We start from the raw sequence: 25,223 nt of genomic DNA, 5'->3' as shown, positions 1-25,223 counted from the left end.
TTGGAGGGGTGCCCCACATGTTTGTTTGTTTGTTTTTAATTAGGGCCAACAGTGAATATTGAGATTTTTACTTTAAAATCTGGACTCTGGCTTCTTGTGAAAAATGAGATCATCTAACAACACTTACCCTACATTTCTGCACGGTGGAGATTGCCTGGAGCCGAATAGCGGCTGCCCCCCTTAGACAGGGCACAGATGTGTCAGTTCGGTTTGCCTCAGTCCCTATCACTCCCTGTGGTTTCCCCACGGTGATCCTGGCCCGCTTCGCTTACTCATCTTCCATACTTGGCACCTGTAGGCTTTTGAGTTTGTAACCCCTGCTGTAGGTAGAGTGAATTGTGCAAAGGGCCTAGGGGAAGTCCAAGGAGCTCCACCATTTAAAGGGGAGGTAGAGGAGGAGGAGCCAGCAAAGAAGACCGAAGAGTAACCCGAGAGGTAGGAGAAAAGCCAGAAGGATTATGGTTAAGAGGAGGGAATGTGGACCAGCTGAGCCCGGTGCTGTGCTGCTGACTTGGTCTGATGTGATAAGGACGTGTCCTTTGGTCCAGTCATGTGGAGGTCATTGGTGACCTTGGTGAGGGCTACCACGTCCACAGCATGCTGGGTGGAAGGGAGGTTGTGAGGTATGGAGGACTTGAATCGAGGAAATGGGACAGGATTGGGAACTTGTTCGAGAAGTTTGACGTTGAAGGACAACTGGTAGTGTTGAGAAACCACAGGATAAATAGCACATCAACCTGGAGTGTAAATTTTGCTTGAATATTTGGGAAAAACCATTACTTTTGTATTAAAACAAACAATAGATATGTTATGGTGTCGTGAGACCTCTTGAAAGAGGACTAGAGAGAGGAGACTAGAAAGATTAGGTTTGGGCTGCATATGGACTGCTGTCTCTTTGCTGAGCACCTTACATTCCTTTTCTCACGTGGTTCTCACAGTAACCCTGTGGACTGTGTATCTAGAGTGTTCCTCATTTTGCGGGAGAGCAAACTGAGACTTGAGACATAGGTTGCATAGCTGGTAAGAGGCAGGGCTGGGGTTTGATTATGGATGTCACACTGAATGTCTACATGCTCGACTGCTTTTTTCCCCCATCGGGATATCTAATTGTACCAGCGGCATTTGTTGAAAAGTTTTCTTTCTCCATGACACTTTTGTCAAAAATCAGTTGGCCATATATGTGTGGGTCTGTTTTTGGACTCTGTCCTGTTGCATTGATCTTTTTTGTTCATCTGTTCATCTTTTGAACAGTAGCACACTGCCTGGATTATGACAGCTTTATAGTCAGTTTTGAAATGAGGTGACTTAAGTCTTCCACCTTTGCTGTTCTTAAAAAGTGCTTTGGCTACTCTAGGTCACTCGCACATCTGCAGATTTTAGAATTATCTTGTCAATTTCTGTGAAAAGGCCTGCTGGGATTTTGTTTAGGATCATGTTGACTATTACAAGATTTTTTTCAAAAAGGAATTAGTGAGACTTAAATCTCATTTCATATGGACATTGGAGGAAATTCCACTGAAGTGTGTGACTGTAGGCTAAAAGTTGCTAACTCAAAGTACTGGGTGAGGCAGGTAAGGAAAAAGAGTAGAGGGGCCAGGAATGAGATGGTAAATGGTAGCTGATCTTGGGCCATAGTGGAAGAATAACAGGGTACAGTGAGGACTTGGGCAAACCGGAACACCCAGGCCCTGTCTAAGGGGGCAGTCACTTCTCAAATCCATGCATTGTTACCATGAAGAATATGGGTTCAGAGTTTGTTACATCTTTCAATCAAGAGAAGATGCAGATCCAGATTTTTGTGCCTTCTTGCAGTTTTAAAATTTAAAACATTGAGTGGGTCAGTGTCACGTGGTCACACAGAGTGCTCCAGGCTGACTGTGGTCCATGGCCTCTGCCCCAGGCTGTTCATTCTCTGGTCCTCATTTTCCTCAGCACTGGGCATGGCAGTGTGGAAGGCAGTCTCTGAGCTCCTTTCTAGCTCGGTGGTTCCAAATTTCAGAAGAGGAAAGTGTCAGAATTATTCAAGGGTTTAGGAGATAGTTGAGGATATCAACAATAATGATACTATTTTGAGCACTTGTCCAGACCTTTACATTTTACACACCACCGTCATGTCTGTTCTCTTTTTTTAAAAAAGATAACTTTTATTATATTTTTTAAAATTTATGTATGTTTGTATTTTTGGCTGTGTTGGGTCTTCGTTGCAGGCTGAGGGCTTTCTCTAGTTGCGGCGAGTGGGGGCTACTCTTCGTTGCATGTGTGGGCTTCTCATTGCAGTGGCTTCTCTAGTTGAGGAGCATAGGCTCTAGGCGCAAGGGCTTTAGTAGTTGCAGCACGCGGGCTCAATGGTTGTGGCTCGTGGGCTCTAGAGCGCAGGCTCAGTAGTTGTGTTGCTCGGGCTTAGCTGCTCCGCGGCATGTGGGATCTTCCCGGCCCAGGGATTGAACCTGTGTGCCCTGCGTTGGCAGGCGGATTCTTAACCACTGCTCCACCAGGGAAGTCCCTGTTCTCTGTTTGAATCCTTCCATCATCTTTGTGAAGTAGGCAGGAGAATAATTTGCACACCCACATGGGAGCTCTAGGTTACAAAGTCAGGTCTTCCTGTTCCAAATTCAGTGCTCTTTTTACTGTAGCGCAACAGTGTGCTACAGTAAAAAGAGTCTCTGAAGACTCTAGAAATGGGCGCTTTGGTAGTGACAGCAGATACGGTTGACCGTGAGAGGGCCTCAAGCCTAGTTGATCTCTAGTGAGATCTTAGAATTTAGCTTGGCTGAAGTGTCAGGGCTTTGGGTAAGAGTTGAAGTCTTTGTGAGAACTCCCTGAAGGTAGGAACTTTGGCATGTATTCATCTTATTAAGCTAGTGCCTGGCACAGTACCTGACACACAGTTCAGCATATTTATGTAAGTGACTGAGTGGATGGATGGATGGATGGATGGATGGAAGAAGGTATCAAAGGCTTTAGATCAAGGGGGCTGAGAATTTTGTCTAGAGACTTTCAAGGATAGAGAGTCAAATGCTTCTGGTTGAGAATGTTAAGATCAAAAGCTGGGTTTTGATGAATAGATTGTTACTGTGCAGTATGTTTGAGAAATTAAATACTGAGGGTGTAAGGAAGTTAAGGCTGCCAAAGTGTTTTATATGCCTTTAAAACTTCCAAATAGATACAAGTCCTTCTCTTTGGAGATGCACGTTGAAATATGGAATGCTGGGATGTCTGGATTTCTTTCAGCGGAGTGCAGTGGGTAATGGAGGAGGTAAAGATGGATCAAGGTTGGATGTAAGTTGATCATTGTTGGAGCTGGAAGATGAAGGGATGGGGTTTCATTTTACCCACCTCTGTTTTGTATGTATTTGAAAATGTTCCTAATAAATGTAAAAACAGAAAATCAGAGTGCTTCATAGGTGCAGCGATGCTTTTGGTCACCCAAACTTCACTCTTCTCTGAGCTTGTGAGTAGTAAGAATATTGAGGGAGAAATGGAACAAAGGAAAGGAAGCTGGCAGAAGTAAGAATGTGGGTTTTGAGTTAGCCATAGCTCAGCCTCCTCTAGCTGTGTGACCTTGGGCAAATCTCTGAATTTCCCTGAGTCTGGGTCTCCAGGTTTGTAGAGGCAGGATCATGTGGTCTCCCTTGGTGGTTGCTGAGAGGGTTAGGGATAAAGTGGGCAGAGTGTCTGAGGACAGCATCGGGCTCATCTTAGGGACTCATATCTGGTAGTTTTTATTATTATTAGACAAAGACAGGGAGTAATGAAATGAAAGGGTAAAAGTCTGCCTCAGGGTTCCCATCTACCCTTTCTTCCCTACGTGAATTACAAGTGCCAAGGGTTATATAACCACAGAGGTAATTTATTATTTTAGAAACAGAACTCTTAAAGACCAAATTGGACCACTCTGGGGTTTACAAGAACTGTAGGCAGTTTACTGCCTTTTGAAAAATGAAGCAAGGAAGAGCTTGCAGAAGAAAAGCATATTAAAACAGTGGGATACCATTTTATACCTGTTGAACTGGCCTTCTTCTTTTCCCCAATTAATGATAATATCCAGTGTTAGTGAGTTTTTGGCGAGACTGTTTTCTCATACATTGGTATACCCTCTGGGAAAACATTTTGGCAGTGTGTACAGAGAGCCATCAGAAGGCCCAAACCCAAAGACTTAGGTATCACTCTTTGGGACATGTTCTAAGGAAATAATTCAGAAGAAGAAATGTTACATAGCCATTAACAATGCTTATGTAATATCATAGAAAAGAGTTATGATGTAAGCATGCAAGATTGTACCTATGTTGTGATCACCACTGTGCAGTTATTACACATAAATGTAAATGGAGACTGGAAAAGAGCGTGGGGAAGGGAAGGTAGTCAGTGTATTCAGAGTCATGGACAGTGGCTTAGATTTTTTTTAAGAAATTTTTTTATTGCTGTTAAAGACTGTGCCTGCATGCCCCCACACACATACCCTCAGAGACCGTGCAAGAGTACCTCACTGTCATGGCTGGGACATGTAGAACACGGGTAAATTCTTTCCAGAAATAGGCTAATCAAAACCCAGAAAGCACCGGAAACCTGAAGGTTTTAGGTAGAGAAGAAATCGAAACCAAGACTTTCACTCTTGAACCGTTTCGCTACACAACACCATCCTTTGATGCTTCTTTCAGACCTTTGCTGTCATCTCTCAACAGCTTTGAAATCTCTTTGTTCCCAGGTTCAATTTCAGAAGCTTCAGCAACTGCGCCTTACCCAGTACCATGGAGGATCCTTACCCAATGTGAGCCAGCTGCGGAGCAGTGCCTCCGAGTTTCAGGTACCTGAGATACTTACTTCCTTTGAGCTGGGTGGATTGTAAAAAGAGAGGTAAAAAGTTTCCTTGAAAAGATTAGATCTTGAAGGATAAACTGGGTAGAGTTCAGTGTTCTTCTGGGAAGTCCATTGTTATTCTTTTTCCTGGTTTCTGCAGCATAAGATAGTGTTATTTCACAAATGGTCCAAGGCAGCACTGTCCACTGGAAATATAATGTGAGCCACATATGTCATTTAAACGTTTCTAGTAGCCACATTAAAGAAAACGGAACCAGTGTAATTAATTTTAACATTATTTAAATAATTATTTGACCCAATCTATTCAAAATATTATTATTTCAACATACAATCAATATTAAAAAACATTAATGTGATAGTTCAATTTTTTTTTCAATTAGGTCTTTGAAATCTGATGTGTATTTTGCACTTAAAGCACATCATAGTTTGTACCAGCCATGTTTCACTACCTTCATGTGGCTAGTTTCCACCATATTGGAGAGGACAGATCTGCAGCCTGGATAAGTGGTCTGTATTGCATTTAGATTAATGCAGTGTTATAGGGTGCTTTAATCATTCATATTAGTGAAGAGCCTTGTGCAAAACAGTGTGGAACTGGTAATTTAGACATGGGATATGATACTGTTGTTAAGATCTGAATTAGATTTAGATATCCTCGTCTCTGAAAAATTGGGAGCCTGACATTCTAATTATGCAATTTAAGATTCGGTGTTAAATTTGAGATGTAAGCTTTAAATGAAGTTTATTCATTTGGATGCCTCTCCATTTTAAAAGTACTGTCTTCTTTCTTTGTTGTGAAATCTGGTTCACTTGTTTGATGATGTCCCATAAAGCAGAAATATTATTTAAATGGAGACTTCCATTTGAGAGTGCTAATAGGAATTCTTAAATATAATGTGATTAGAAAAAGTACTATATGAACATATTTGTACCTTAGTACACTGGAATCTTATCTTTAATATAATGACTTTGGAATCTCTCTATAATACTGCCTGCTTTAGAAATCTACCTCTGTAGATCAAACTATCTTACTTGCTGGCCTAATGGGTCATCTGGTATGCAAATAAAGTAGATCTCTGCTTTATGCTGGATTTCATACTTCAGAAAATAGAACATTGTCAATGTATGCTGTGTTTGAAATCTCGATTTTGTGGTACTTTCCTGTCAACTTTAGAGGAATATAGACTGTACTATAGGGTCCTTCTCCTGGTGTATTTGGGGATGGGATGAAGTGACAGCCACTGGGCTTTCCAGGATTCTTTCTTTGAGTAATTTTTAAACTTCGAAACAATCACAAACTTACAGAAAAGTTGGAAGTACAGTAAAAATAACCGTATTTTTACCCTTGAGAATAAGTTGCTGACCTAATACCCTATCAACCCAAAATACTTCACTGTGTATTTCCTACAAGTAAGGCTGTTCTACATAATCTGAATAGAGCCATCAAAATCAGGAAATTAACAGGAAATTAGCATTATTACCATTTGATCCTGAGACCCCATTCAGTTTTCACCAGATGTCGCATTACTGTCTTCTACAGCAAAATGATCCAGTTCAGAGAACAGGCCTTGTCTTTAGTCTCCTTCAGTCTAGAACAATTTTTCAGTCTTTTATTTTTGACATTAAAAAAATTATTTTTGACTTTTGTGACCTTGACACTTCTAAAGATCACGGGCCAGTTCTTTTGTAGAATATCCCTCCGTTGGGGTTTGTCTGATGGTTCTTCGTGATTAGATTCAGATTATGCATCTTCAGCAGAAATAGCCAAAAGTGATTCTGTTGTATCCCATTAAGCGGGGGACTTTTCATTTTCATGATGTTCACTTTTATCATGTAATTAAAGTGGTGTCTGTCAGTCTTCTCCACTCTGAAGTTACTCTTCTCCTTTGAAAGTTAATGTGCATTTTGTGAGGAGATACTTTATCCTGATTCTCATCAAACTTTCAATTTATACACTTATTTATTTCTCTATATATGGTTCTGTGATTTCTTATTTTATTCAGTGGGTTATAATCTATAACTGTTTTTGCTATTTTGATCCTCTATTATCCCTGATAGGCCGATAGGAGTCCCTTCCCAGGATTCTTGTCAAACTGAGAAAAAAAGGGAATCCCAGAAGCATAAATTTTTTTAAGAAAACATTTTTGAAGTGTAGTTTATATACAGTACAATTACCTTTTTTATTTTATTTTTTATTTATTTATTTTTTACAATTACCTTTTTTAGATTTACAGTTTTATGTTGTATAGTTACCACCACAATCAAGATATAGAACAGTTTCATCATCCCCCCAAAGTTCCCTTAATATGCCTTTGTAATCTATTTCCATCCCCCACCTGCAGCCTCTGGAACCACTGATCTGTAGTTTTGCCTTTTCCAGTGTGTCCTATAAACAGAATCAAAAGTATAGTTGTACTTTCACTTAGCAATTGCACTTGAGACTCATCCAAGTTGTGGCATGTATGAGTTTCCTAGAGCTGCTGTAACAAAGTACCACAAACTGGGTGGCTTACATTTTAAACAACAGAAATTTATTCACTCATAGTTCTGAGGCTGGAAGTCTGAAATCAAGGTGTCCGTAGGGCCATGCTCTCTGGGGACTCTAGGGAAGAATCCTTCCTTGTCTCTTTCTAGCTTCTCTTGGTTGCCATCAGGTCTCTGTGTCCCGTGGCTTGTAGTTCCATCACTCCACTCTCTGTCTCCATTCCATATGACCTTCTTCCCTGTTTGTCTGTGTCTCTGTGTCCAAATCTCCCCCTCCCTTCTCTTATAAAGACGGGTCATTGGATTTAGGGCCCACCCTAATCCAGTATGACCTCACTTATTTGTTTACATCGGCAAAGGTTCTCTTCCCAAATAAAGTCACATTCACAGGTACTTTTGGTTAGGACTTGAACATGTCTTTTTTGGGGAGCATGGTTCAACCCACTACACTGCAGTTATCAGTAGTTCACTTTCTGTTGCTGAGTAGGATTCCATTGTATGGAGGTACTATAATTTGTTCATCCATTCATCACTTGATGAGCATTTGTATTGTTTCCACCTTTTGGCAATTGTGAGTAAAGATACATTTAGTTTTTGTGTAAACACCTAGTCGTGGAACTGCTGGGTCAAATGTAAGCGTATATTTTACTTTGTAAGAGGCAGCCAAACTGTTTTACAAAGTGGCTATACCATTTCACAGTCCCACCAGCAATGCTCCAGTGGCTCTGCTCTCTCTCCAGCCCTTGGTATTTCAGGGTTTTTTTTTTTTTTAATTGTGGTAAAAAACACAACATAAAATGTATCACCTTAACCATTTTTAAGTGTATAGTTCAGTCGTGTTAAGTATGTTCACTGTTGTTATGCAACCAATGTCCTGAACTTCTCCATCTTGTAAAACTGAAACTCCATACCCATTATACAACACCTCCCTATCCCTCACCCCCAGCCCCTGGCAACCACTTTTCCAATTTCTGTCTCTATGAATTTGGTTACTCTAGGTACATTATATAAATGGAGTCACACAATACTTGTCTTTTTGTGACTGGCTTATTTCATTTAGTGTAATGCCCTTGAGGCTCATCCATATGACAGCATGTGACAGGATTTCCTTCCTGCATGAGGCTGAATAATACTTCATTGTACATGTATGCCACATTTTGTTTATCCATTCATCCACTGATGGATGCTTGGGTTGCTTCCACCTCTTGGCTATTGTGAATAATGCTGCTGTGAACACACATGTGCAAATATGTCTTTGAGATCCTGCTTTCAATCCTTTTTGATACATACGCAGAGGTGGGATTGCTGAATTATATGGTAATTCTATTTTTAATGGTTTGAGGACCCTCCATACTGTTTTCTACAGTGGCTGCACCATTTTACATTCCTACCAAGAGTGTACAGAGGTTCCCATTTCTCTACCTTGTTACTGTTATTGTTATTTTCTGGTTTTGTTTTTCTCATTGTGGTTGTTTTTGGTAGTAGTCATCCTAATGGGTGTATCAGTTTAAAAAGGTTGGTCATTCTAGTGCATGTTTGGTGGTATCTCATGGTCTTAATTTGCATTTTCCTGATGACTGATGATGTTGAGCATCTTTCTGTATGCTTATTTGCCATTCTTTTTTTTTTTAAACAAAGCTATTTATTTATTTTTATTTATTTATTTTTTTGGCTGCATTGGGTCTTCGTTGCTGTGCACGGGCTTTCTCTAGTTGCAGCAGGCAGGGGCTACTCTTTGTTGTGTGCATGGACTTCTCATTGCAGTGGCTTCTCTTGTTGTGGAGCTCAGGCTCTAGGCATGTGGGCTTCAGTAGTTGTGGAGCACGGGCTTAGTTACTCTGCGGCATGTGGGATCTTCCCAGACCAGGGATCGAACCCATGTCCCCTGCTTTGGCAGGTGGATTCTCAACCACTGCGCCACCAGGGAAGTCCCTTATTTGCCATTCTTATCTCTTCTTTGGAGAAATGTCTGTTTAAATCTTTTGCCCAGTTTTTAAATGGAGTTGTTTATATTCTTATTATTGACCTGTGAGAGTTCTTTATATATTTTGGATACCATTTCTTTATCAGATGTGTATTTTGCAAATATTTTATCCCAGTCTGTGGCTTATCTTTTAATTTTCTTAAAGTTTTGATGAGCAGAAATTTTAAATTTTGATGAGGTCCAGTTTACCAAATTTGTTCTTTTATGATTTGTGCCTTTTATGTTTTATCTAAGAATTCTTTGCTTAACTCAGGGTCACAAAGATCTTTTTCCTGTGTGTTCTTAAGAAGTTTTATAGTTTTAGGTTTTACACTTAGGTGATTTCAAGTGAAAATTTTTTTTTTATGTGGTGCAAAGTATGGGTTGGAGGACCACTCTTTTTGTATATGGATGTTGAATTGTTCCAGCATCATTTGTTGAGAAGACTTTCCTTTCCCTATTGAATTGCCTTGGCACCTTTGTTGAAAATCAATTGACCATATATGTGTGGATGTATTTCTGGACTTCATCTTCTGTTCCATTGGTCTCTATGCCTGTCATTTTGCTAATATCACACTGTTTTTATTGCTGTACCTTTATAGGAAGGCTTGGAATCAGTTAGCAGGAGTCCTTCAGCTTTGTTCTTTTTCAAAGTTGTTTTTGCTTATTTTAGTTCTTTTGCTTATCCATAGAATTTTAGACTCAGCTTATTGACTTCTACAAAAAGTCCTATTGGGATTTTAAATGGGATTTCATTGAATCTGTAATCAGGTTGGGGAGAATTGATGTTTTAATACTGAGCCTTCTAATCCATGAACATGGTGCAGAAGTAGAGAGTTTTATTTTTTATTTATTTATTTATTTTTTTGGCGCACGGGCTTAGTTGCTCCGCGGCATGTGAGATCTTCCTGGAGCAGGGATTGAACTTATGTCTCCTGCATTGGCAGGCAGATTCCCAACCACTGCGCCACCTAGGAAGCCCCAGAAGTAGAGAGTTTTGATTCAAGTTAAGTTGCTTATAATTATTTATTTAAACACAGTCCACTTCCTTTTATGTTTATAGTTCATTTTGGAGTTTACAAAATGTTTTCACATCTCTTATTCTACTTGATCTTTAATACATCAGTTGGTAAGCATAGCACTATATTAATATTGGTTAAAGACCAATTTTCTATCCTAGTGGAGGATCTAAAAGTACATTCTTTTCATCTAACCCATTGGGCCCTTATTCAGAGAACATAAACTTATCAGATGAGTAAACCAAAAAAAGCTTTTCAGGCTACCTTCTGATAATCCTTAGCAAGGGACAGGTCATCAGTCAGGGGTGGCTAGGGTTACAGCCCTCCAGTTTCTAGGCAGGGCCTGGTGTGTGTACACTGAAGGCAGAGAGAGGAAGTGGGCATTATCTTCTCCTCTGAGGGCTAGGGCTGTCTCTTCTGGTTAGGGGAGGGCTTGCTGTTCTCTAGCGCTTTCCAGCCTGCATAACAGAGAGGGCACCTGTTGGCCCTGTGGCCTGATGGTCAGGCAGCTACAGAGAGAGGGACAGAGGGCATCTCTTTGTATCGTGCTATCTGGGTACAGTTGTAGCCTTTCATAAAAACACATAACCCCCCTAGTCCTTTCAAATTACATCACTAAAAACTAATCATACTTTTTACATTTCTGACTAGTACATTTTATTTTTATTTTTTATTTATTTATTTATTTTCCTACACCAGTTTCAATCATCTGTTTTTATACACATATCCCCGTATTCCCTCCCTTCCTTGACTCCCCCGCCTCGAGTCCCCCCCACCCTCCCCACCCCAGTCCTCTAAGGCATCTTCCATCCTCGAGTTGGGCTCCCTTTGTTATACAACAACTTCCCACTGACTATTTTACAGTTGGTAGTATATATATGTCTGTGCTACTCTCTCGCTTCGTCTCAGTTTCCCCTTCACTGACTAGTACATTTTTAAAAATTGGGTCATCATGTTTATTACTGAGAGTTTATAAGATCTAACTAATTTAGAGAGCAATCTGGTGGCCAAAGGGAGAAAGCCCTATTGCAAGCAGCAAAGACTTGGCCAGATGCAGAACGGTGATTTTTCTGAGACCCACCACCAATACGACTGGGTGTAGTGAGGCTCAGAGTTGGCATAGCAAGTATGTAGGAGAAACAGAACTTAAAAATCGAGGCTTTGACTCCTAGTTCGATTTTAATGGCTTTCCTTTGCTGCATTTCCTTTAAAATTTTTATTAGATTCTTTAAAAGATGATTGGCAGGGAATTCCCTGGTGGTCCAGTGGTTAGGACCCCATACTTTCACTGCCAGGGGTGCGGTTTGATCTCTTGTCAGGGAACTAAGATCCCACAAGCTGCACAGCGTGGCTTTAAAAAAAAAAAAAAAAAAAAAAAGAAGATTGGCAAAAGATATATCTGTTAAATTCAAACAAATGGAGAATGTAAGTAGCAACATTAACCTCCAAATACTACTGCTAATAATAACCAACATTTGTTGAGTATGGGCTCTGTGCCAGACACTGCATTAAGCTCACTGCATAGATTATTTAATTTTCACAAAAACCCATTAGGGTTGGTATATGTATTTGGTAATTGTCATAGCATTATTTGAGTTGTACGTGATAAAATAACATAGCAACAAATTGCAAAAAGCAGAAACTAGTAAAATGAGGAGAATGTGACAGCACAATTGTAGATTTTTAATTCACTATAATGGTTGAGTCAGTACTCAAAATATAGAGTGATATCATTAGCAAATCAGGATTACTATATACAAATTTTTTTTTGATAAAAATCCCTTTTATTTTCTACTCAATATAGAATATATAAAATCAGATATTACATCGTTTCTTCAGCTTCTGCCAGTGAAGCCCTGGTCCTTGAAGTATTTTTTTTTATAATTTTTATTGAAATATAGTTGGTTTACAATGTTGTGTTAGTTCTGGGTTTACAGCAAAGTGATTCGTTTACATGTATGTAAAAAGATACATATTCTTTTTTACATTCTCTTATAATAACCACCATAGATTATTACAAGATATTGGGTATAGTTCCCTGTTCAAAAATTTATTCTCTATAATTTTTTTCTCTAAAAAGGTTAAGATACCTTTTATAGGTATTCATAGACAGATTTTAAAAACAACATTTTTTTTTCCTGATTATAAAAGTAATGCTTATTATGGAAAACAGGTAACACCCCTGTTCACATTTTGGCTCTTTTCTTTCAGTAGTTTTGTTGTGACTATAGATATTTTTAACAAAATCAACATGGTACTGCATGTATAGTTTTATATCTTTTTTTATGTCATGAACATTTTCTTATGCTTACATGGTCTTCAAAAACATTATCTCTAGTGATTTATGATGTTCTAGTACATGGATGCATCACAGTTTATTGAACTGATCCCTTATTGTTGGACTTTTGGGTTGTTTTCACTATTCATAGGATGTGTGTGTGCGTGTGTGTGTGTGTGTGTGTGTGTGTTGTATGCATAAATCGATCTTATACTAGGCCAGACAGTTTCTCAGTAAGTTGAAAAAGGTGCCACCGTGATAATCCCAAACACCTCTACTTTCCGTAGTCGAAGTGCACCTCTCAGAGCTCCTCCAGGCCCTCGTCCTCCTCATTGTGGGACTGTGGGCCGTGGGGCCTGCTGAAGGGAGAGGGCAGCAGAAGCAGGTTTGGACGAAGGGTGGAGATCTGTGCAACCACCACATGGCACAGGGAACACTCCGAGCTGTGAGGAGCTGAGTTCCAAGAAGGCGAGAAGCTTATGTAGTGAAACAAGAGAGACTGATTCTCACTGAGTATCCTCGCAGATGGTGTAGGGCAGAAGGATGAGACGGCAGGGCACCTGCGCACCTCGTACTTCTCTTTTCCTGAAGGAAGAGCTGAGATTCCTGGATGCTCCCCTCGTCAGCTTGGAGTTAACTGACTGAAGGGCCTGCGGCTGCCCTCCCACTGAGCCTCCTCAGGCCAACCACAGGATTCTCCGACCCTCATCTGTCAGTCAGGATAATGACAGTCACTTGATGGGGCTGTTATGTGCATCTAGTGAATTCAGAATAAATGCAGAAGATTTTTGGAAACTGTCAAGTGTGAAACAACCGGCAGTTATAATATTAACACAAATAGTGCTCAGGAACAATTTTGAAGTAGGAAGTTTCTGTCACTTTCTACCTCTGTTTTTCCTGTGCTCTTCCCGTTCTCCCCAACCCTCCAAGACCTGTGCTGTCCAGTATGGTAGTTACTAGCCGTATTGAAATCTTTAATTAAGATGAAATAAAATTAAATACAGTGAAAGACTCAGTTTCTCACTCACACAAGCCACACTTCAAGGCACCACACTCAGTAGGTGGCTGTGGCAGGTGGCCACGGTTGGTGCTCTCATGCTGCGCTCAAGTCCCCATTTCAGCACTGTGTTAAGGCTTTACCTGCTGCTAAAAACCTGGTGCTTTCAGATGATCTGCCCCTCTCTCCTTTTCTTCATCAGTCAGTCACATTTCTGTGTCTTGGCTAACATGCTTACTTGGATTACAAGAAAAGTATTCTGGGGGAATTCCCTGGTGGTCCAGTGGTTAGGACTCCAGTGCTTTCTTTCACTTTGGGGGGCCTGGGTTCCATCCCTGGAAGGGGAACTGAGATTCCACAAGCTGTGCAGTGAGGCCAGACAAGAAAGAGAAAGGGAGGGAGGGAGGGAGGAAAGTATTCTGATTAAATTCGTGTAAAAAATTTTAGGATGGACCTAGAGATTATCGTACAAAATGAAGTAAGTCAGACAGAGAAAGAAAAATATGGTATGATATCACTTATTTGTGGAATCTAAAATATGATACAAATGAACTTATTTACAAAATAGAAACAGACTTGCAGACTCCCCTTGTGGTCACCAAAGGGGAGAGGGAGTGGGGAGGGATAAATTAGGAGTTTGGGATGAGCAGATACAAACTACTATATATAAAACAGATAAACAACAAGGTCCTCCTGTATAGCACAGGGAACTGTATTCAATATCCTATAATAAACCATAATGGAATAAGTATATGGAAAAAGTATTAATGCACATATGTAAACTGAATCACTTTGCCATACACCAGAAACTAACATGACATTGTAAATCAACTATATTTAAAGAAAAAAGAAATTTAACCTCCACTTCACTGCTCTGAGGCACATGTATTTCAAAAGAGGATGCCTTGCAATCATGTCTCCAGTTGGCAGAATTTCACACAGAAAATGGTAGAACTTAATCTGAAAGGCTGTGTGGAAGGGCTTATCCTTAATTTACAGCATGCACACACACCACACACACACACACAAACACACACAGAGACGCACGCAGGTGGGCATCTGAATGAACAGACTGACCCTAGGAGAGCTCTGTGTTCTCCTGCTCCTTCCCTCCTCTAAGAGGAGATTAACTACTCTTCTTTCTCACTTCTTATTAATTGACAGATGATCAATAAATAAATTCAAAATTTTTTGAGCACCTACTGTGGTGGCAGAAACATATTTCTGTATGAAGCATAGGAAACATGGAAATGAGTAAGTCAGCCCCTCTGCAGAAGATCGCGGCCCAGTTAACTTTTGTCGAACACCCGTCAGCTGTGGTCCTGAGGTCTGGGCAGCTTACGTTCGGCCACTGCCCCTCACAGAGGGAAGGCTGCTCTTCCTTCAGCCGTGAGTGATCGTGGGATCTCGGAGACCATCCCAAAATGGTTATGGCTTGAGTCACAGATGAAGGAGTCTCCGCAGAGACCTCAGAACAGCCTCTTGTGCCATCTGTTGCTCTTCAGAAATTGTCTATCTCTACCTTCAGCTCCCTGCCAGCTCCTCATGTTTCCTGACTGTCTCTCCTCTAGTTCTCTCATCTCCTGGAATTTTGGCAGCAACTTGCAAGGTGAACTTGCCCTAAGCCTCAGCTTCCTCTGGATTCCGCGCAGGAGGAGGCTGTGGTGTGATGAGGAGTATGGCTTGGGTGTCCGGACGACCTGGGCTTGAGTCCTGGCTCCACCACTCTTTTGGTCTGTGATGCTGGGCTTTCTCTCAACCTCTCTAAGCCCCCATTTTTTTGGTATATAAAATAAAGATAATAATAATTATCCATAAGATAGACTGAGATAATGGGAGGCACGGAAGCATTGACCAAGGGATTTGGGAGCTGGAGTGAGTTTAGGGAACTAGGGTGTAAAGACAACTGATTCCTTCCCAAGCTACTAACTAAATTCTGTTTATATATGCTCATTCGTCATAGTTTGTGGCTTTTGTGGCATAGTCATCTGCTCAAAACTTAAAAGTGAGAGGGAATTTTGTTCCCAAGGTCATAAACCTTAGCCAGCTCTGCGCTTGGGTACAGCGTGCTCTCTGTCAGCCCCCAAACAATACCCTTTTATCCAAATACTGTTAGATATAATGAAATAGGGCAGTAACCTTGGGCTTCTGCGTGAGATTTAGAAGACCACATTTACAAATTATTTTAGCATGAGTTATTCCCAGGATAGATTTTCACTGATTACTAATATCTATTTTATGTTATGTCTTAGTTTCTTTTTCAGCAAATGATATTTTTCTGAATTTGTCCCTAAACTCTATTTCGGAGTTGGTACCTCCCAAACTACGTGCACTTTGCAACTTTGAATTTTTTTTTTTTTTTTTACTATCTTTCTCTGTGCTTGATTTGCTCCCTGGTTTGCCTTTGATTTTGACTTCCAATGAGATGTTCTTCTCTTCTGCCTAAGGAAACAGTGAGAAGCAAAGAAAGTTAGCGGCTTACTTAATAGCTTTGGAATGTGTATCTGTCCCAAAATAGGAACTGTGACCAAGAATATGGTGGTCATATTTTTAATACAGATTTGAGTAGTACTTTTTTTCCCTTTTTATCTAACCATCTGTGTTGAATAGAAAACTTATAGAATGAAAGAGAAAAGTAGACAGCTCATGAATATCTAGTCATCTGGAATAAAGGTCTTTGATATTATACAAGGGGCAAGGGAACATTGGCTCCACACTCTGAATTAGGAACATCTGCATCCATGAGAACTTGAACAAGAGACCTGGAATATTGCCACTTCCATTCTGCCTTTCACGTGCTCCCAATAGTTCATGTAATGGAGGGTCAGGAGTAGCGTGGATACTCCAAATAGTGCTTTAAAGACTGAACTGTTTTCCACTAATTTAAATTTTTTATGCCAGAAAGGGAAGAAGAGATGGGAATTTCTCCTGAGAAGTCCATCTGTTGGATAAAACCAGGGGTCTGTTTGAGAAGAAATACCATGAAGACTAACGTGCCAACGGACATTTTGCTTTAGAATAAAAGTTTTAGTACAACCACAGAAGCTGCACCGTATGATGGCCAAAAGGTCAGACTCCGAATTCAAATTGGTCTCTGCCACCTTCCAGCTGGGTGACCTGGGACGGATCACTTAACATCTCAGCCTCCGTTTCCTCACCTGTAAGGTGAGGATGACAGTAATGCCGATATCAGAGTTTTGTCATGAGAACTAAGTGAGCTGATATGTGATGGGTCACTCTTAGAGCAGTGCCCCGCACAGGGTGGGCACATTGGAGACCTTTCCTCCCGTTATTGGTCTTGGTCCCCCACCCCCAGCCCACTGCTGCCACCACTGTAGTTACTTCTACCACCTCGTCCACAGCCACCGCTCTGGCCATACTACCTCTTGGGCTTTGGCGTCAGCTTGGGTTGAGTTCTAGGTCTGCCACTGTTTAAGTCTAAAAGCCTCCGTGTCTGCATTTGTAAAATACAGGTGTTAGTGGTGTGCTTCCCAGGGTCCTGGCGAAGGTGACACTGGGATAGTGCACGTGGGGCTCTGTGTCCACTCCTGGAGCCATTGGTGCTTGTTGCTGTCTTATTGTTACTGTGGCACCTTGCAACCAAGGTGTCACCCACAGAGTGCTGGGGTGTCACAAGAAATTTGTTCTTATTAATAAGCTGTCAGTGCTTGAGTATTATTTTTAAAAGGTAGTTGGAACTAAGTCAAGGTTATCCCCACACAGCATGGCTGTTCGCTTCCGTATTGAGAAGTCGGTGAGGGCCTGGAGGGTGGGGACACCCCGGGTACATCTGCTGGAACATGGGTCCCGCATTTGAAAGCTGAGTGCTTTGCGTGAGGCAGAAAGCAAGTGCAGGAACCGCTGGTCCGGGTCCTTTCTGCCACAGAAGGTACTGTTCACAGTACCACAGTTCCACGTTCACGGCAGACCTCTCTTCCTGCTGCTCTGCAGACCAGAGTGCCACCCTCCCCACAGCCAACCATTTTTTCCTGTCCAAACATATGTAGAAACCAAGGAAATACTTGTTTTGATTCTTAAAATCACTTTCCTTATACGTTAAACAGCTACTGTGACTTGCCCTGACTTGACCCATTAGTAAGTACCTGCTGAGTGCCTGTGAAGAGAAAGCTGTTACTGGGCTAGTGAAGATAACTATGAGAATGTCCATTTAAGAAGCTTGTAATCAACTTTGAGAGACAGGTTGTATACACAAGAACTGTAGCAGAAAAACATTGGCTCTAGTGTTCTTTTTTAGCTTCCATTTTTAAACTTTTATATTCAGGAAAAGTAATGCATTGTGTTTGTTTATAGCTTGGTCCTTAGTTCTTTGTTGTTCATTGTAAAAGTAATACATACTCATTGTATAAAACTTTAAAATATGTGAAAATGAAAAAGGAACAGAAAACAGTGTATTTCATCAGCTAGAAATAACCATTTGAATGTATTATTTTAGTTATTTTTGCATCTTTTATATAGGTGATATCATTCTCTGTATTTATATCCTTTAAAAAAATTTCAGCCATTATATAATCATTATTTCCCTAAGTTATTAAGATACTTTATAGGTATAATTTTAATAGCTAAATAATATTTCATCACATGACATAATTTATAACTACTTTTACTATGTGTCGGATATTTTGGTTGATTCTGATTTTTCTTTATATAACATAGTAATAAAAAACATCTTGATGTGTGAGTCATCTGTGTTTCTGAAACAGATTCCCATAGGTAGAATTATTCAAAGAGTAGAAATATTTGTGAGGTTATTAATATATGTGGCTTTGGTGCTTTTTGGCAAAAATATTTAACCTGACAAAAATTTTGTCTCTGATTTGAATATTTATTGCCTTAGCCTGAATGTTTATTACCTTAGGTCCTTAGCTTTTGCAGGTCTTACATCCCAAATATTGACTATTCAAGAATGACTCCAAAGGGGGGAAATTAATTATCTATCATCTGTCTGTCTATCTATCTATCTATCTATCTATCTATCTATCTATCTATCTATCTATCTGTCTGTCTATCTTATCTATTGCTGAATCACTTTGCTGTACACCAGAAACTAATACAACATTGTAAATTAGCTATATTTCAATTAAAAAAAAAAAGAATGACTCCAAAGTTCATGACATAAGTAGTTTGCATATTTACTGAAGCACAGAATTTAATCACATGGACCTTGAAGCTGGTGTACAGAGTTGAGTCCCTTACTTAGTTGAATGACCAAGGCTGCCTAGCACATGTTTCACTGGGGCTTCATGGTTCTTTCTGCAATACCTCTCGTATATTTTTTTAAAAATTAATTTCTTTAAGCATAGTGAACTTTTGTGAAAACCTAAAAAGCCATTAATTTATCATGTACAAATATGCATAGAAAAATCTATGACTGGCAGAGAAATGTGACTCAAGAAAAAACGAGTTTGTACAGATATTTCCGTATTAGAAAATTGAAGATTTACTTTCTAATTGTTTGATAGTGTGTATTAACCTATCACTTCTAGAAAATAAACACAATTTCATTTTTAGTGCCAACTGAAGAAATTGTTCCTTTTTAAAAAAATATTTATTTGGTTGCACTGGGTCTTAATTGCGGCAGTCGGGCTCCTTAGTTGTGGCATGTGAACTCTTAGTTGCGGCATGTGAACTCTTAGTTGCAGCATGTGGCATCTAGTTCCCTGACCAGAGATTAAACCTGGGCCCCCTGCATTGGGAGCACGGAGTGTTAACCACTGGACCGTCAGAGAAGTCCCAAGAAATTATACTGTTTATAATAAGTCATGAAATGGCTATATATACCTTTATAATAAAATATAAAAATAAATGCATTATTGAAATCATCAGACAGTGAGCTGCAACAGATATCTCCCCCCTTGCATTAATTTTAAAAGAAGTTCTTTGTATTTTGGTGGGAACGTCTTATACTCTAGCCAGGAAAGAAAGAGTGTGGAAAACAATTTAATCAGTGTCCAGGAAGGAGTCAGAGAGCACACTTAGTAAAAGAGATATTGCTTAGACCAATCGCAAATTAATCTCTGCTTAACCTTATACTTCTTTTTTTTTTTTGGCACACGGGCTTCGTTGCTCCGCGGCATGTGGGATCTTCCTGGAGCTGGGATCGAACCCGTGACCTCTGCATTGGCAGGCGGAGTCTTAACCACTGCGCCACCTAGGAATCCCTAACCTTATACTTCTAAGTGGAACCACCCACCCTGCCAGCCCCCGGCATCACAGTCTCGAGCAGCTTCCCCCTACCTGCTTTATGTGAACTGTTCCCTTTGAAAGGGTTGCTTTCTCTCCTTTTGGTCACAGGGAAGTGGCAGCAGCTACAGTTACTAGCTGGCCCCTAGAACGTTTCTTGCTTTTATTTCACAGTTCCTTGGCAAACGGTCACTCCCAACTCTTCCCATCTCAGGACCTGTCTTTTCCTCCCTCCCCCGACAGGGCCTCAGACACGCACAAAATGGGGTCCCCTCTTGGAGGGACTTAAATTTCTGCACCTATCATATAGTGATCTGACCTTGTGGCCCTACCCAGTATGTTAAAGGCCTAGAATCAGTCTGTAATATGCCACCATCACCCCGATGATACGGCTGTGGACAGAGGTGGAGTCAGGTCTGTCTGGTTTCTGGCTTCTGGTGTAGCCGCCTTCCCCAGGCTCCAGAGGCCAGGTGACCCTTGACTAGCCAGCCTCTTGCTGTCTCTAAGACCCAGCCAGAGCTGAACAGAGGGACTGAGGCTGCCTCACACTCTGTAATTTGGCTTCAAGTCACCATCGTTGGCCTTGTGCCTCGGCTCTGATAACTGGACTCGTCTGGTTCCTGGGTGCCAGTATCCCATGGTAACCTGCCTTGTATCCCAGTGCCTTGTTTTTATCGGCCTCCCTCCCAGGGACTGAAGTCCTGCCCTGAAACAGTGACTGATGCACTTTCTTGATGTCAGCCACCCGTTTTGGCTTTCTGATTGGATTCCAGAGTGCCCTAGATTTCTCATCGTCTCGCAGTGCCTGCAGTCAGGAAGCCTCTGTTCTGGACACTTATCTCAGCAAATGGCAACTCTGTTCTTCCAGTCACTTAGGCCAAAACCTTGGACTCATCCTTAACTCCTCCCATTCTCTCACATCCCACATCTGAGCCTTTAGCAAATTCTTGGTTCTACATTAAAAATATATCCAGACTGAATATACCCTGGTCTGCCCTGGATTCTTACAAAGAGCCTCCTGACTGGTGTCCTGGCTTCTGCCTTATCCCCTTTCAGTTATTCTCAACACTGCCATCTGAGTGATACTTTTAAAAGATGAGCCAGATTATATCACTTCTCTTTTCAGAATCCTCCTCTGGCTTCCCATCTCACAGTGTAAAACCAAAGTGCAAAGTGCAGTCACTGCCCCATAAGGCCCGTTACCTCTCTGCTCTTACCTGCTGCACGTCTGTCCAGCACCCTTTCTCGCTTGCTCCGCGCTAGGCTTTTTCTCTGCTCCTTGGACCCTCCCTAGGATCTCACTGCCAAGAATGCTCTCCCCCCAAGATATCTGAACAGCTTACTTCCTCACTTCTCTTAGCTCTTGATTCAAATACAGTATCTCCCTTCAGTGAGGCCTTCCCTCTTTAAAATTGTAACCCCCCACCCTCTTTCCTGTTTCACTTTTTTTCTCCTTCTCACTATCCAACATATTATATATTTCTATTTATTTATCTTATTTATATTCTGTTTCCTCCATTGGAATGTAAGCTTCATGAGGTCAAGGGCACTTTGGTTCACTGCTGAATTTCCACAGTCTGGAACAGTGCCTGGCCAGGGTATGAGTTCATTAAATATTTGTTGAATGAATGAATCAGCCAGTTGAATATGTGCCATGTGTCACCACTGTTCCAAGCATTTTATATGCAGTATCTCATTTAATTCTCACAGTAACCTTATGTGATGGTACTTTTGTGAATCCCATTTTGCCGATGAGAGAACTGAGTCTAATTAGAGAGGTTAAGTGACTAGACCAAGAGGATCTGAGCACACACAAATAATTGGATAGGGCATCATGTTAGAACGAACATAGACTTTTTTTACTAGACAAATCTGCATTCAAGTCCCAGCTCTGTCAATCAGTGGTTGAGTTAAAACCTCTTCAAGCTTCAGTTTTCTCAGTTATAAAAAACGAGCAGTGATTCCACCTCTCAGGTGGAAGTAGATCTGTACTGCATGAGATCATGAGTATGTTATTTTCATATATATTTTCCTAGTTGCTGGTAAGGTTGACATTTTTTCATATATTTATTGGCCATTCAGATTTCTTTTGGGAATTTCCTGTTTATAACCTTTGCCCAGTTTTCTTTCTTTTCCTTTTTTCTTTCTTATCAAGTTGCAGGAGTTCTTTGAATATTAGATATACACACTGTCCTGTGTGTTACAAATAATTTTCCAAAAGACAGTGTCACTTGTCTTTTGATAATGTTTTTGAAATCTTCTTTTATTCATATATAGGCATGCCTCAGAGATATTGCAGGTTCAGTTCCAGACCACTGCAATAAAGCAAATATTGCAATAAAGCAAGTTACATAAATTTTTTTGTTTCCCAGTGCATATAGAAGTTATATTTACACTATATTGTAGCCTATTAAGTATAATAGCATTATGTCTAAAAAAACAATCTACATACCTTCATTAAAAATATTTTATCACTAAAAAATGCTAACCATCATCTGAGCCTTCAGCAAGTGGTCATCTTTTTGCTGGTGGAGGGTCCTGCCTCTTTGTTGATGGCTGCTTGGTTGGTCAGGGTGTTGGTTGCCAAAGGTTGGGATGGCTGTGGCAATGACTTAAAATAAGACAACAGTGAAGTTTGCTGCAGCAGTTGACTCTTCCTTTCCCAAATGATTTCTCTGTAGCGGGCAATGCTGTGTGATAGCATTTTACCCACAGTAGAACTTCTTTCAAAATTGGAGTTAATACTCTCAAACTCTGATGCTGCTTTATCAACCAAGTTTATGTAGTGTTCTAAGCCCTTTGTTGCCATGTCAGCAGTCTTCCCAGCACCTCCACCAGGAGCAGAGTCCATCTCAAGAAACCCGTCTTTGCTCATGCAGAGAAGCAACTTACGTTAAAGTTTTATCATGAGGTTGCAGCAGTTCAGTCACATCTTCAAGCTCCACTTCTAATTCTGGTTCTCTTGCTGTTTCCACCACATCTGCAGTTACTTCCTCCACTGAAGTCTTGAATCTTTCAGAGTCATCCATGAGGGTTGGAATCAACTTCTTTTAATGTTGATGTTTTGATCTCTTCCCATGAATCATGGATATTCTTAATGGCATCTAGTGAATCCTTTCCAGAAAGTTTTCAATTGACTTTTGTCCAGATCCTTTAGAGGAATCACTATCCATGGCAGCTATAGCCTTATGAAGTGTTATTTCCTTTTTTTTTTTTCCCTTTTGTCTGCACCACTTGGCATGCGGGATCTTTGTTCCCTTAGTTCCCTGACCAGGGATCGAACTGGTGGTCCCCGAGGTGTATTTCTTAAATAATAAGACTTAAAAGTTGAAATTACTCCTTAATCTACGGGCTGCAGAATGGTGTGAACCTGCTAACACACCATTAATCTTGTTGTACACTTTTACCAGAGCTCTTGGGTGACCATGTACCTTGTCATTGAGCAGTAATATTTTGAATAGAACCCTTTTTTTTTTTTTTCTGAGCAGTAGGTCTCAACAGTGGGCTTAAAATATTCAGCAAACATGTTGCCAACAGATGTGATGTCATCCAGGCTTTGTTGTTCCGTTTATAGGCCACAGGCAGAGTAAATTCAGCCTAATTCTTAAGGCCATAGAATTTCCAGAATGGTAAATGAACATTGGCTTCAACTTCAAGTCACCAGCAGCATTAGCCCCTAACAAGAGAGTCAGCCTGTCCTTTGAAGCTTTAAAGCCAGGCATAGACTTCTCCTTTCTAGCTATCAGAGTCCTATGAAGATGGCATCTTCTTCCAATAGAAGGCTGTTCCATCCGCACTGGAGATCTGTTGTTTGGTGGAGCCACCTAATTAATGATCTTAGCTAGGTCTTCTGGATAACCTGCAGCTTCTACGTCAGCACTTGCCGCTTCACCTCGCACTTTTATGTATGGGGACGGCTTTTTTCCTTAAACCGCATGAACTAACCTCTGCTTGCCTCAAAGCTTTCTTCTGCAGCTTTCTATCTCTCTAAGCCTTCATAGAATTGAAGAGAGTTAGGGCCTTGCTCTGGATTAGGCTTTGGTCTAAGGGGATGTTGTGACTGATTTGATATTCTATCTAGATCACTGAAACTTTCTCCATATCAAACAAGGCTGTTTCGCTTTTTATCATTCATCTGTGCACAGGAGATGAACTTTAATTTCCTTCAAGAACTTTTCTTTTGCATTCACAACTTGGCTAACTGGTGCAAGAAGCCAAGCTTTGTGCCTTTTCCGGCTTTTGACACGCCTTCCTCACTAAGGTTAAGCATTTCTAGCTTTTGATTTAAAGTGAGACACATGCGACTGTTCCTTTCACTTGAACACTTAGAGGCCGTTGTGGGGTTGTTAATTGGCCTAATTTCAATATTGTTGTGTATCATGGAATGAGGAGGCTGAGGAGAGGGAGCAAGATTGGAGAACGGCTGGTCGGTGAAGCAGTCAGAACACGCACAACATTTATTGCTTAAGTTTACTGTCTTATATGGGCACGGTCCATGGTACCCCAAAACAATCACAATAGTGACATCAAAGGTCACTGATCACAGATGACTACAATGCATATAATCATAACGAAAAAGTTTGAAATTGCGAGAATTACCAAAATGTGACACAAAAACACGAAGTGAGCAAACGATGTTGGAAAAATGGCACCAATAGACTTGCTCAATACAGGGTTGCCACAAACCTTCAATTTGTAAAAAAAAAAACAAAAACGCAATCTCTGCGAAGCACGATAAAAACAAGGGGTACCTGTAGTTAGCGGTTGAGTGTTAGTGATTGATCAAGCTAATACAGATTTATTCATTCAACAAATACTGACTGAGTGCTGGGACTTTGTGGGCTGGTCATTCAGTTAGGACAGCTCTAAATCCTGCCTTTGCATTTGTGTTCCTGATGGTGGCTCTCAGCTTTGGTTTTAGCAGATTCTTGAAAGAAAATGTATTTTTTCAGAGTCAAGTAGACCCAAACATTTCCCAGACTTTGGCCACATAATCAGAAATTTCAAGTCTTGAAATTTGTGGGTGTGGCTCCAAATGATCAGGTCTACGGGGTCTTCTCCGTGGGCAGATCGGCTTTCCCCCTGCAGCTCCCCATCATGAGTAGAGCAGATGACGAAGACTTCAGACTTGCCCTGTGGGGTGTGCTCCAACGGCAGCCTCAGAAACTAGAAGCATAGTTCATATGGTCAAAACCCGGGAGGCTCTTCTGAAATCGTGTGACATATTACCAGGCCTCCAGCTCTGCAGGTCCTGAAGATCAGGGTGGTGCAGCAGTGGGGACTGAGGGCAGCCCCAGTTGCAGGTCCAGGGGCGTCTGAATAGTAAACGTCCTGTGAATGAGTCACCAATACTCCTGGTTTAACCCTCTGGTCCGGGTTTAGTTTGTGGAGACGTCTCACACAAGAACTGTCTTGTAAGCCTCTTGAGGGTTAAACAAAATGGGTCTCTCAGAAATCTTTAAT

At 40.8% G+C, this 25,223-nt stretch overlaps 1 protein-coding gene across 3 annotated transcripts in view; it reads left to right on the top strand.

Moving 5' to 3' along the window:
- The window catches only part of CRTC3 (CREB regulated transcription coactivator 3), a 95,457-nt gene that overhangs the window by 4,023 nt on the left and 66,211 nt on the right, over positions 1 to 25,223 (top strand). For all 3 annotated transcript variants that reach the window (XM_057721753.1, XM_057721752.1, XM_057721754.1), the window contains exon 2: positions 4,706 to 4,804. In XM_057721753.1, the coding sequence (XP_057577736.1) occupies positions 4,706 to 4,804 (99 nt within the window). The remainder of the gene's footprint in view (positions 1 to 4,705; positions 4,805 to 25,223) is intronic.

This window comes from Hippopotamus amphibius, chromosome 2 (assembly GCF_030028045.1).
Source record: "Hippopotamus amphibius kiboko isolate mHipAmp2 chromosome 2, mHipAmp2.hap2, whole genome shotgun sequence".
In the NCBI taxonomy this organism is placed as follows: Eukaryota; Metazoa; Chordata; class Mammalia; order Artiodactyla; family Hippopotamidae; genus Hippopotamus; species Hippopotamus amphibius.
Note: the sequence above shows the minus strand (reverse complement) of the source record. Positions and strands in the feature narration are given on the sequence as shown.